General features: G+C 33.5%; 2 protein-coding genes across 2 annotated transcripts; one reads left to right on the forward strand and one right to left on the reverse strand.

Annotated features, from left to right (window-relative positions):
* Nucleotides 1–1,720: 1,720 nt before the first annotated feature.
* Nucleotides 1,721–3,984, reverse strand: LOC132187988 (uncharacterized). Its single transcript, XM_059602410.2, has 3 exons — nt 3,893–3,984; nt 2,859–3,090; nt 1,721–2,017 (listed from the first exon to the last, which is right to left on the reverse strand). Exons 1-3 carry the CDS (start codon nt 3,982–3,984, stop codon nt 1,721–1,723), a joined length of 621 nt encoding a protein of 206 aa, XP_059458393.2.
* A 5,289-nt stretch (nt 3,985–9,273) lies between these two features.
* Nucleotides 9,274–10,730, forward strand: LOC132186997 (F-box/kelch-repeat protein At5g15710). Its single transcript, XM_059601137.2, has one exon. It carries the CDS (start codon nt 9,564–9,566, stop codon nt 10,665–10,667), a length of 1,104 nt encoding a protein of 367 aa, XP_059457120.2. The 5' UTR covers nt 9,274–9,563; the 3' UTR covers nt 10,668–10,730.
* The last annotated feature ends 2,989 nt before the right edge of the window (nt 10,731–13,719 follow it).

Below are 13,719 nucleotides of genomic sequence, written 5' to 3' on the forward strand. Positions count from 1 at the left end.
ATTTTATTAATTTTATTTAATACAAGTTACAAATTTTCTTTTGTAAATTTAATTGACTTTTGTTATTCATTTTTGTTTTTTGGTGTTCCAATATTCCTGCCACTGTTTTTTATCTCTTTCTTTTTAAAAGAAAAATTAAACTACCAATATTCTTTGTTTACAAAATTAGTAAACATAATTGTAATCATATATCAAGATGCTCATTTATTTTAGAACACTTCTTTATTTTTGTCAATGGTATCATTGTTGGAATATAATGAACTTTCTCCTCACAAACAATTTTTTTGAGAAGTGGTGTATCATTATTGGAATATAATGATTAATCAATCATTTTCTATAATTGATTAATCTGGGTTTTTATTTTGATTTTTTTTCCTTTATATTTCATTTTAAACTACATATATGGAAACAAATACTTAACACGTTTCAATTTATAAGAACTAAAATTTATGAATTTTTAAATTTATTGGATATGTGGATTTATGCTATTAAGTAAAACTATGGTTTAAAATGATCTTATGAACATTTATCATTTTTGATAGCTAATTTGTTAATTAAGAGAAGAAAATAAAATTTATTGTTGATAATCTTTTAAAGACTTTTTGATTTAATTAAAAAAGAAAAGCCGGCGCATAGCGTAAGCTCTAAGCTAGTTTTTATTAAGATAGGGTCACTATTTCTGGAATTCATTCAGAAAAAGTAATGTAAGACAACAAAAGTGTAACATAAAGAAGCAAATGTTAAATGCAAAATTATCTTTTTGCCATTCCACATCACTGTTTTCTGAAATTTATTCATAAAAAAGTGATAATTTCAATTTCAATTTCAAGCATTACTCTTTGGTAAAAAAAGCCCGTGTGCCCCATGCGATATGTATTAAAAAATAGTCGTTGTCATAAGATTAATTACCCAATGGTGACCTAACTCCTCAAAACTTGAGTCTTTAGTGTTGGCTATAGGCTATAGCTATCGGAACAGGATTCTCTCCAGTTCAAATGAGTTGGAAAATATCTAATTAGTTGTAAAAAATGGGTATTTTTGTCTTTTCACTTTTTGAGAAAATAAAAATATTTCTCCACTATAATTAACTGGATATTTTTCAGTTCAAATAAAATGGGGAAGATTCTAATTCATAGCTGTCAGTTCGGTTTACCCCATTTGGGTCCACATGTAAGTGTTCCCCCATTAAGCCTATTTCAGCTTTTAAGTTTGGTGGATTGCATTTCGGCCCCTTAAACTTTTTAATCTCTAGTTTTTCCCTGCTTGTGCCAGCAGAGCCCATTAAAAAATTGTGGCCTAAAAGAGCTTATGTTTTTATGCACTTATGCTTATAGACGGATGGATGAGAAATGCTATCTACTACACAAACATTTCATAAATATTTTATAAATTAAGTCGACATGGCAATATTTAGTGGTAGTCATTATAAGATATATATGAGATGTTTGTATGGTAAGCAGCATTTCTCCCGCCCTGCCATATTAACCAACCTTTGACTATAAGGGTATGTTTGAGATTGTGATTTTATAGACAAAAAGTGCAATTTTAAACTAAATTGTAATTTATAATACAGTAGGTATGTAGTGTTGATTAATATCTAAGAGAAATGCCCTTGAGAACAACTGCATATATGATAGTAATCTCCAACTAACAAGAATTTTCTTCTTCTTTTTCAAGTGAAAATTGGTTTAAAAAATTCCGATATTGTTTGACAAATGACTCACACGTGTTTTGCTCTCAAAAGAGTCCATGAATGTTTTGCATTTCTGTTACCTTTGGAGATTCGAACTATCTTTCTAACATCCCTTCTTATGGAGAAGAAGGCAGAAAGCAAAGCTATAGACATTGTTGGGTAGATATCAATTGGTTTCATTGGATTTGTGTCACTAGATTTTGTTATGGTGGCTTCCCTCACAAGGCCCCATAGGATAAGAAGTGTTGAAATGAGGCCCATTCTGCTTCTTTTTATCACACCCAAAATTGCTCCAGCAATGGATAAGTAACTCCCAGCAAGAACCTGGTGCAACCCAAAGTGAGTAGGAAAATAAAAGATATAGAGAGAAAAGGCGGATGAAAAAGAGTGAAAAAAGACATTAATTTTGGGATGGTTTGGTGTTAGACACCTACGTCTACCCTGTGAATTGCCCTAAAGGCTACATTGTATTCTCATTAATTTGATTGTATTTACAATACAAAAGTCCCGATTTATAAAAAGACAAATGTTACACGCACTCTCACTTCTATACTCTAAGTGCATATTCTCTAACGTGACAGTGAAAATCATCATTAGATTTTGGATGGATCACTATTAACTTGCGACTGTACTCCCTAGGAAAAGTGTTTCACGCGTTAATTAGCTAGCCCCCTAATCTGCATAAACCAAGGGCAAACATGAGGAATTTTGGGGTGGTTTGGTGTGAGACACCTAAGAGTTGCATTGTGCTCTCATTAACTTAATTGTATTTACAATACAAAGTTCCTGATTTATGGAAGATAAATGCTACACGCACTCCCACTTCTATACTTTGTAATGCACACTCTTGGACGTGGCTATGAAAATCACTATTTGATCTAAAATCCAATAGTAATCTATCCAAAATCTAATGGTGATTTTCATTGCTACGTCAAAGAGCATGCACTTAAAAGTGTAAAAATGAGAGTATGTGTAGCATTTTTCTTATAAGAAACATGTGGTGGGTGAGGAAATACAAGTATGATATAATAAAATCTCAAAGATTTGATTAAAATCAACCCTAAACGGTGAATATATATATATATATATATATATATATATACATCAATTGTGGCTCCTCAAAATCATGTAGTTGTGAAGGAGTAGTTTGAATATATATACAAACCTCTATGCGCTGAAGATCAGATGTTGCAGGAGCTGTGGTGAGATTGGTGAAGTGATATAAGTTGAGCAAGTTGTTGTAGTTTGGGATGGTTGTATTCTTAAAGAAAGCATTTGCAATGGCCCCTGGATACAGCAGAGCCTTCACTACAACTGTAGGAAACAGCTCACTTGCAACCAATTGTGAGCATGTCACCTGTATAGGTGTTCTGCATAAGCCACTTGTACATGGGACCCTGTAAAGCAAACAACAATATGTGAACTTATAGTTTTTTGTAACATTTTTAACCTCTACGTGTAAAGAAGAATATGGGATGCGAGTCAAATTTATCAGTTGAGTAATGCTAGAGATCACCGTGCTAACCTAATAAAGTTAATTAGCCTTTAGATCGACGCTTGTTAAAAACAATGGAACGGCTAATTGGCACTGCCAAGTCAATATAGTAAGATAGTGGTGAAACAAAAGTATGATTTTTAGCATTACTCGCTGCTGCGCTTTTCTTCTTTCCATGTGCATGTATTGAAAACCTCTTCAAACAATATCTTTAGGTATCATAAGTGAAAGAAAATACATTATTGATTTGAAAATTTTGCACCCTCTAGAGTAAAGCAAGTAAATATATGAGCCATTGTCTTTGTTTAAAGAAAAAAAAAATGGGGTATTTAATAGATTCATTTTCACATATACTAAAAACATTTTCTAATTTTTCCTTGCTGTGAGTGATTACACTGAGAAGCAATCTAGGATGAAAGGAAAACAGAGATAAAAGACAACTTTGTTAGGAAAACAACATGTACTTTTCTGAAAGAAACTGGTAGTTTAGTTTCTATAGATTCAGCAAACAAACATTGATCCAAATTCAAACGAAAAAAAAAATAACATAGAAAACTGAAAGGAGATTTCATCTAAAGCCTTAAACCTTAAACCTTTTATGGTTTAATTTTTTTCATCAAATTTTGTTTTCCTTTAAATGGAGATTTCAAATCCATCCATCATTTTCATAAGTAAAGGATAATTGGAAAAGTAGTGCAGTTTACCTGAAAAGTGGAATTTGAAAGAAAATGACAAGGAAATATATGGAAGAAGCAACGGAGGAGATGATACATGCCCATTTCCTTGAAGAAGCCATTGCAGGAGCACCACCACAAAGGGAGAAGGTGGAGACAAGGACCTCACACCTGTGCATTAGATTTTCCTTGATAAAATGCAGTCCCCTTGATTTTCTCATCATAAAAGTGTCACACATTTTGAATAAGTCTGCTCCTATTGTTACCATTTTTAGCATTTCTCTTCTTTTCTTTTCTTTTTTTTCCTCTGTTTTAGTTTCTGTATTGCATTTTCAGCCAATCTTATCAAAGAAAAAGCCAACTTCTTATTGAGGTTTTCATTCGATCTGATCATATTTGGAAATTAAAATGATCCTGCATTACTTGAAATTTATAGTTTCTCATATCAAAAGATACGGGACGAGATTCACTAAAATTAGACTGCCTTAAATTTTACTAAAATTCGGGTGGCCTAAAAAAAGGGATCCAATCAGTAAATAGTTACTACAATCAGTACCGTACAAATCATTTACTCTCGTATTTCTTTCGTCCTTCTCCATCCTCCATTTTTTAAAATCAACCATTGCATTCATATTCACTTAAGTGGGTCCTACAAATCTAATAGTTGATTTTATTTTTATTTTTTAAAAAAAAAAAAAAAATCAAGAATGATGGTAGAAAGACAAGAGTAGATGCTCTAGCATTTTTCTTATTTATCTCTCGTCTATCTCTCATCCATCTTTGTTCATTAGATTTATAGAACTCATATATTCAATAGTGGATTTGAAAAAAAAAAAATGGATGAAAGATGGAAAAATAGCATGTCTCACAAAAGAATGAGGCAATCGGTTATGGGTCACTTTCTTTTCAAATCTCCAATATTTGATCTGGAGCACACCCACATTTAGGGGTGTCAAAAATTACCGGGGAACCGGAACCGGAACCGGAAAACCGGGAAACCGGGAAACCGGAAACCGGGAAACCGGGGTCCCGGTTCCGGTTCCGGTTTGAAAAATCTAAAAACCGGGTACCCCGGTTCCGGTACCGGTTTTTGGTACCCGGTTTTTACCGGGAATACCGGAACCGGGTTTCCATTTTATTTAATAATATTTATATATTATTATATTTATATATTAATATATATATTATATATATTAATATTTTTTACACTTAGGTTTAGGTTTAGGGTATTTCAAAAAATTAAATTTTTATTTCTAAGGCCCAAATAGGCAAAAATAATGATTTTTTAGGATTTTTGGACTTTTTAAGGTTTATTTTTTAATTATTTGGAACAATCACAACAAAGCCCCTTTAATTTAGACAAAGAAACTAATAGATTTTTAAAAAAATGGGCCAACTTATGAAAAAAAAAATGGCTTATTTTAGGCCCAATACCTAAAATAAGCCCAAAAATCAATTTTTTTAAAAAACCAGTTACCGGACCGGGTAATACCGGAACCGGCCGGTAACCGGGACCCCGGTTAACCGGGGTCCCGGTTCCGGTTCCGGTTTCTCAAAATTGAGAATCGGGGTACCCCGGTTCCGGTTCCGGTTTTAGGCCAAAAACCGGGAAACCGGACCGGGTTGACACCCCTACCCACATTCTATGATTGGAAAAGAACAAATTGACCAACTTTTGGGTCTCGTTTGGTTCGTAGAATTAATATTCCATTATGAAAAGGATTGGAAGATAGTAGAACAGAATATGTATTCATATTCCTTAGTTTTTGCCTTGTCTCCAAAACTCCCCAACCCGAAACATGTGACAGTGAAATGTTTATTCCAAAGAGAAAAGAGAATTTCAGATCTCAAAGTAAAAAATAAACAGAATTTGATGAAGCATATGACAAAAATAAGATGATTTATCCGCTGTGATAAAAAATAATTGTAGATATTTTATCTCTAAGAGTATCAACATTGTCATTTTGACCATTAGCAATTCATTATAAAGCATCTCAGCAATTTAGTTAAAAGAGAGATATTAACTACATTTAGCTATTTCTTTTTTTCTTTTTAATTTTTAGCTCCAACAAAATAACTTTACATTAGCTAGAATACCTTAACTGCTAGTCTGCTACAGTGAATACCAATTTGGTGCTATTCACTATAGCACACTAGATGAATAAAATATTATTTCTAACTATTGCTTTTTCTTTGTTTATTGTTTCGTTATTCTCCTCCTTTTCGCTCAAGACCATTTCTTTTTCGTCTGAAACACATCTCTCAAGCTAGCAACATTTACTTTTTCTCTTTCACACAAATCATTTCTTTATCCTCATCCTTTTTCTCTTTCCTCTCACCCTTCTTTTTTCTTCCCTCCCTCCTGCCCAGTAACGGATCTAGGAATAGGAGTTACCAGGGGCGTAAAAAATTAATTTTTTTTTTCTCTTTATGTATTATATATATTTTTTATAATACAGTAAATACAATCAAAAAAATAAATTATACCATAATATATGTATTACAAATCAAATCAAACTCATCAAATTACCTAACAAAAAAAAAAAAAAAACAACAAAAATCAAAGTAACTATTAAAAATCTTCATCTAACGGTATCACAAACACATAATAATTTAAACTACTTATGAAATAAACTAAGCACAATTAAATGACTACTAGTGTCTAAGAAAAATGAGTACTTTTAGTGGGCTATTAGCATACGGCTATTTCTTTTAGAAAAGTCTCAAATCTCAAAGCATAAATTATATTAGAGTTTAAGCCTACATAAAAGAGACTAGAGTCTAAATTTAACAACAAAACAAATCACATTTATCTATAAACTATGACTAGAAACACTAAAAAAATTCACCCACTATCTTTTTTTAGTAATAAACTATTATCTATTCTCTCTCCACTAATAAAATATAACTTTATTCTTTCTCTTTAATAAAAAATAGCCTCATTTCTGTACATAAGGGCCATTTGAACGACCAAAAGAAGGCCAAGGGTGCCCCTAGTAATTTTTTTTTACCAGGGGCACCCATAAAATTTTGATGTAAATCCGCCACTGCTCCTGCCCTTCTCTCTATCTCCCTCCTTTGTCTTCTTCTACTTGTCTTCTTCTACTGCTGAGTGATGGGTTTGAGCTCTCTCCAATCTCTCGTCCTTTTCTCTATTTTTGTTTTTATGAATAATTTTTATATATGTTTTTGTTTTTTCCTTTAATTAAGTGTTGGTAATAATTTAATTAAAAAAAAAATGAGAAATAAGTAAAGCACGTAAAAAATGAATAAAGAACTTATTGAAATGTGTAATGAAAAGGTAATAATTAAAGTAAAGAATTATACTTTTTCGATAGGTAAAATACATATGCTGTTAGAGATGCATATGTAAAAATAATATAAAGACACGGAATTTGGCTCATTATCTAGGGCAATGGCGGCTGTGTTGTATGTCTGCCTCTGATCTTGTACACTAGCAGCCCCCTCAAACTCATGGGAGGGTGAGATTGGTGAGTCATCATGAGTTTGTCTTGTAATATGAGAAATCTAGAAGAAGACAAACCCTTTGGTAAAAATATCAACAATATCCTTATGCAAAATCTTCTCCCTAATAAAATGATAATCAATTTTAATATGCTATGTTCTAATATAAAAAATGGGATTAGAAGCCAAGACAATGCCCCCAAGTTATCATACCATAGTTGGGGAGGAGCAGAGAGAGGAATGTGTAATTTCTTCAAAGCATTCGTAACTAGTATAATTCAACTGTAGCAATAACCATGGAGCAATATTAAGGTTGACAATTTTTGACATGACCCGTAAACTTTACATGAACTCAACACGAAATTAAAAAATTAGGGTTGAAGAATCTGGGGTGTTTGATTAAATGGGCCGGGTTTAAGTTTTCTATATAGTTTTATATCCATATTTCGATACGATCCGAACCCGACACATAACAGAATGGCAAACAATTTTTGACATAACCATTAACTCGACACAAACCCAATACAAAATTAGAGTGATGGGGTCGAGGAATTTAACTTATTTAATTAAATAAGTCAGATTATGGTTGATCTACGTAGTCTTACACATGGAACAGGATTCTCTCCAATCCATTTTGGATTGGAGAATATCCAGTTAATTGTCAGAATCTTTAAGGCCATAAATAGAACATATGTCTCATTAATAAAAATAATAATAAAATATTATATACTTTAAAAAAAATTATAAAACAAAATTATAAAAAATTAAAGGGTGGCTTGAGAGTTGGGGCTGGGGTTGGCTTCGGCCACCCCAGACCGGCCGACCTGGGTTGGCCGAAGTCACCCTATGGCCCTTGGGGATGGTCCGGCCACCCTTGGCCTGCCATTGGGGTGGCTCTCAAGCCACCCCAACTAAAATGCGCTGGTCCGGCCACCCTCTATGGCTAAGATGGGTGGCCAACCACCCCTTATTTTGTTATTAATTTATTTTTTATTTTGTTTAATCTGAATTTTTTTTTTTTTTTTTTTTAGTGGAACAAATGTCTTATTTATGTCTTTAAAATTTTTTAAAAAAAAATTTAACCATAAACTGAATATTTTTTTATCCATTATTGACTGAAGAGGATTATATTCCCTTACAGATTTGCCTCACCTCAACATTATTACTTTTCAATCTATATAAATCGAATTAAGATGTCATTGTAACGTGCTACTTTGAACGTTTCGATTCCTACTTTTTCCAAGGGCTCAAGTTGGTAAAGAAATCAATATGACTGGCCACCTGATTTAAAAATTTATTATACTTTAATGCCATGCATGATTAATACTGTTTGTCAATAGGAGTTTTCAAAAGTTGTTTTTCAGGGGAAAAAATAAAAAAATTACAATTATAGTATTCGCAATGGTTTTATTTTTTCTGAACTGAGAATTAAAACACCAAAAAAAAAAAAAACTATTTTGATATTCTATGAAAAAAGAAAAAGGTATTTTTATGTCATTTTCTATTTTGAACAGTAATTTCTTTCAAATTGTTTTGGAAAAAATTCATCAAACTCAATCTATTTATAAATTTGCCATATGTTTTTTAATGCATGAGAATCACATAATTTTTTAATTAACAAGTAAAAAGCACATGGTTTGTTAATAAAACTACTAAAAAAAATGTATTTATCATATACTTAATAAAGACATGACAACTCAATAGATTGAATCTAAAGAGTTTTCTTCGACCCAATTTAAAATAAATTTTGTTCTATTCTATTTTATGAATTTATACATTAAAAAACTCTATTTAAAAATAGGAACCAAACAGATCATAAGATAATTTTACACTGTCTTTCAAGAGATAACCCAATTGATTAGGACTATGTTTTATAAAGCAGATATTACTAGTTTGAATTTTCATTCCCATCTTATCTTATACGAACATGTAAAAAAATAAAAATAAGATAATTCCACACTTTACAAATTACAATGATGCAAGTGGACAAAACATTATGATTTCGTAAAGCAAATGATAAAAGGAAAGAAATTAATAAATACAAAAGAACAGACTCACAAGTCACATGCGGCTGAGATGAATAAATCACGGTTCATGTGGGTCACACATTTCAATGCAAATAAATAAAGGTACTCCTTCAATAATTCACCACCAATAATTGCACTCTCAACGGGACCACCAACTGTGTCGTATATGTCCTCACCCGCAGTGCAAGCATTTCTCCATCTCCGGTACTATGTGGAGCGACCTTCCCTTTGATCTCCTCGCCACCGTCTTCTCCAACCTCTCCCCAGACTCCTTGGCTTGCGCCAGGTCGGCTTGCCGGCATTGGCACAAATCTGCCAAGGCTTTCCTCTTCAGCACAACCTCTTTGGTGGCTTCCCGCCACGACCCACCATGGTTCGTCGCCATGCCCAAGCGCAGCCATGGACGACTGTGTTGTTATACTCACAACCCAATTCTCGACAACTGGCATGCTCTCTCTCTCGACTTTCTTCCACACCCAGTTCGCCTTGTTAGTCCCATCGGAAGCCTGATTCTTGTAAGACCCACAAATTCTACATTCCTCCAATTGGCGGTTTGTAATCCGTTTTCAAGGCAATTCAGGCAACTCCCTCTGCTAAACATCACAAGAACTAACCCAGCCGTCGGCGTTCTTGTTCGGCTTCCTTTCTTTATTGTCTACGTCGCAGGTGGGATGTCCGACGCGCCACGCGGCGGCGGCGCTACATATGAACCCACCTTGGAAATATACGACTCGCGAATTGACAGGTGGCGAATTGTGGGCTCCATGCCGGTGGAATTTGCCGTGAGGTTAACTGTCTGGACACCCAGTGAGAGCGTGTTCTCCAAGGGGGTCCTCTATTGGATAACCTCCGCCCGGGCGTTTACTGTAATGGGCTTTGACATTTGCACAAACACTTGGAGGGAACTGAATGTGCCGATGGCGGACCGGCTCGAATTTGCGACGGTGGTGCGGCGGAATGGGGCGCTGACGCTTGTTGGTGGCGCGTGCGGCGAGATTAATGCTTGCATATGGGAGCTTGGCGAGGGAGATAAGTGGCGGCTGGTGGAGAAGATGCCGGCTGAATTTGAGAGGAGACTTTTAGGTGGAAAGGGTACTTGGGGAAGTACAAAGTGTGTGGGAATTGATGGGGGGATTTATTTGTATAGAGAGCTTGGGTCCGGAATGGTGGTTTGGAGGGAAGTTGCAGAAAATGGTGTTTGGGCATGGTTTTGGGTTGATGGGTGCTCTTCCATTGGAGGAAAACAAGTGCAAAGTTTCCCAATAAAAGGAGTGCTTCTTCACCCAACTCTTGCTCCCTCATGCATATTCTAACTCAAAAATGGTGCCTTTACTTTGCTTTTCTCCTACAAATTTTAATAAAGTTTCATGCCTCAAGAGAGAACCTTTCCGGGAAGATTTGATTGATGAGCGAAAAACTTATACGAAAAGGTAAAACAAAATTTCTTTTGTAGTAATTTTTTCATTTGAATAATAGTATAATGTGATTGATGTGATGTAAAAAATAAGAATACTATCTTTTAAATTTGAAATGAGTAGTATGAGACTTTTCAAGATTTCATCAACAAACAACTCCAATGTGTGTCGTATAACTTGGATTCAATTGTTACGGTTGTATTTGTTTTTGGGTATAATATATGTTTCCATAATTATAATTAGATTTTAAAGCTACCCACCACATTTGTTAGGTACAAAATGAGGGAAATAGAAAATGAAATAAAATGAGGAAAACAAAAAATGAAATGGAGAGAAGCCGGTAAGGCAAAAATGATGGGATAAAAATTGTCCTAATTTTAAAAGATGGCACCAATTTTATCCATTTTTACACATATTTGCAAAAAGGAGGGAAACCACCATTGGATATAAGGTACTAAGAACTTCAATTGAAGCCTCGTCAAGACCGTTCGACCTAAGGTACCACAGAGAGCTTCGGTTGATATCCGATTGAAGCCCATTAGACTGAGACTACCCACAACAGAAAGGTTAAGACCTTTCCAAGGAAAGAGAATTAACTATAAAGACTTGAGTGACCCAGAGGACCTTAATAAGATTATAGAGGTCTATTATAGGTGTGATGGAATGTAGAGATAGTACATAATCTATACATGAAGGATTAATTTAGGAGATTAACCTAAAGATATAAGTACAAATTTATTGACCTTGAATTATTTTACAAAAGCATGCTATGTATGTTTTCACTGAGCCTTAAATATTTTAAATGCAAATATGAATCTATTTTAAAATGATTTAAATGTATTTAGTGGAAATTGAGTTGAAAGGAAAATGGTTTACAAAAGATATTGAGGTTTGAAAGAAAAACATGATTTGTAAAAAGTATGGTTATGTGATTAAATATGTTATACCATATGCATGTGAAATGAGAACCTGACAGTTAAGTAGCTAGGGCTATACACTTATCATGATATAAACTATTCTACCGCTCCATCTAATTGGATGTGGAGTTACATACATAGTAAAAGGAAATGCAAAGCTAGAAGTACAACTACGTACTTATTTAATTTTAGAACCAATGGTGGCAGAAGCATTGGCGGCATTGAATGCATCAAAGTTAGGTTGAGATTTGGGTCTACAACGAATTATTTTGGAGGTGATGTGAGCCAAGTAATGAATGTTGTGAACGTGAAATAATGGAACTAGAGTTGATATGGGCAACTTAAGCTTAGAGCTTATCTCTAGCAAAGTTTGTTATTTTAGCCATTGAAAATACCTTTTTTTTTTTTTTTTTTTTTTTCGTTACTAGTTTTTCATTACACACTCCAGCAAAATATATATTTTAACTCTCTACTCTAATTAAATATTATTTTTTAGTATTATTTTTATTGTTTTTATTTTCATTGAAAGAGAGAGAAAGGAGAGAGAAAAAAGAATAAAAAAAATCTTACAAGTTGCTACAGTAAACTTTCATATTTCACTTTAACGGATTTTATAAAAACTTTTATTTTAAAGTGTCTACTAGAGCTCCAAAATGAGTTATACTAGCTAAATTTTAACAAAACTTCTATTTTAAAGTGACTGTTGGAAATATTGTACTAACATGGGCTAGTCAAAACAACGGTTAAATAAGTCTTGGATCAAGTTTAAATTGAAGAGACTCCTACTTGTATCTATGATATTGTAAGCTAAAAGCTGAAAACTCTTTCTATTTTAAATCGAACGAAGTATGAAATGTTATAAAAAATAAAATAAAATAAAAAATTTCAAGTTTTTAATTAATAATTTTGAGAATAGAATTGTTTACCTTTAGTTTACTTTCCTCCCATTCATCCGAAAATTGGGAGTTGTGTTTTGACAGAAATCTCGTACCTTGCAGGTGACTTCGGGACATGTTTGTTAATGATTTTGGAAGCGTTTTTCAACCGCCTAAAACTCTGTGCAAAGAAATTAACTCGGTGATGCTCAAGTCTTGGTGGGAACACATGAAGAATAATTCAAAGAAATTTGCGAAAGAGGGGTATGTATTGCTAGAGACGAAGAGGGGGTATGTATTGGCTTCCATGTGCTCCATAAAAACATTTATAGTTGGCACTGCAATTGCGAAAGCATACGCCGAAGGCAGTATATCAGTCAAGATTTAGGAATGTGGAATATTTTGGTGGAGGGAGATACAATTGAGATTATAAATGCTTTGCGGATGGAAGTACAATTCTAAAGTCATGGTCAATTGGTAGCAAAGCTTTTAATTAAAGCTTGGGATGTGTGGCCCGTCAAGAGAGAAGCAAATATGACTATCCATAAATTAGCAAACAAGGATGTACATCAATCACTAGAGCAGATCGTCTCCAAGAGGTAGCTCAATCGGCTGAGACCACGCTTAATAAAGCGGAAGTCACTAGTTCGAATCCCCTTCCCCCTTCCTTGTGCGGACATGTCAAAAAAAAAAAAATCACTAGAGCAGATCTAGATCGAAGATTATTCTATTTTTATTCATGATGTTGTATGTACTAGGGCTGAATAGGTAATTAATCGGCAGCTAGCAATTAGTAACTTTAATAACCATGAATTACTTTTTAAAAGAAAAATTTTATAAAATTTATAAAATAAAATTTAAAAAAAAAAAACAAAAATAATGTCATTTTTATGGTAATACAATAATATCATACTACTATCATTTCTAGATTTTATACATTTTTATATATATTTAAAATTTTAAACAAAAACATGACATCGTTTCATTTATATATAAGCGGTTAACACTTTTTCCTAACTACCTTCAAAAGTGGTTTACGGTTAGTCCTTTTCACCCCTAGTATTTGCTGAACAAGTTTCATTTGTGATTTAATGAAATCTTGATTGTTCAAAAAAAAAACTCCATTATCTTTGTTTTGACTGGATTGGCATAGACATT

This window comes from Corylus avellana, chromosome 6 (genome assembly GCF_965113065.1).
Source record: "Corylus avellana chromosome 6, dhCorAvel1.hap1.2, whole genome shotgun sequence".
Taxonomy (NCBI): domain Eukaryota; kingdom Viridiplantae; phylum Streptophyta; class Magnoliopsida; order Fagales; family Betulaceae; genus Corylus; species Corylus avellana.

Excerpts from the sequence above, each read along its gene's own strand:
- LOC132186997 (XM_059601137.2), top strand. The coding sequence starts at position 9,564 with ATGTGGAGCGACCTTCCCTTTGATCTCCTCGCCACCGTCTTCTCCAAC.
- LOC132187988 (XM_059602410.2), bottom strand. The coding sequence starts at position 3,984 with ATGGCTTCTTCAAGGAAATGGGCATGTATCATCTCCTCCGTTGCTTCT. Across the intron at positions 3,091-3,892 it reads TTTCAAATTCCACTTTTCAG|GGTCCCATGTACAAGTGGCT; the intron begins GTAAACTGCACT and ends TTTGCTTTACAG. Across the intron at positions 2,018-2,858 it reads CTGATCTTCAGCGCATAGAG|GTTCTTGCTGGGAGTTACTT; the intron begins GTTTGTATATAT and ends GGGTTGCACCAG.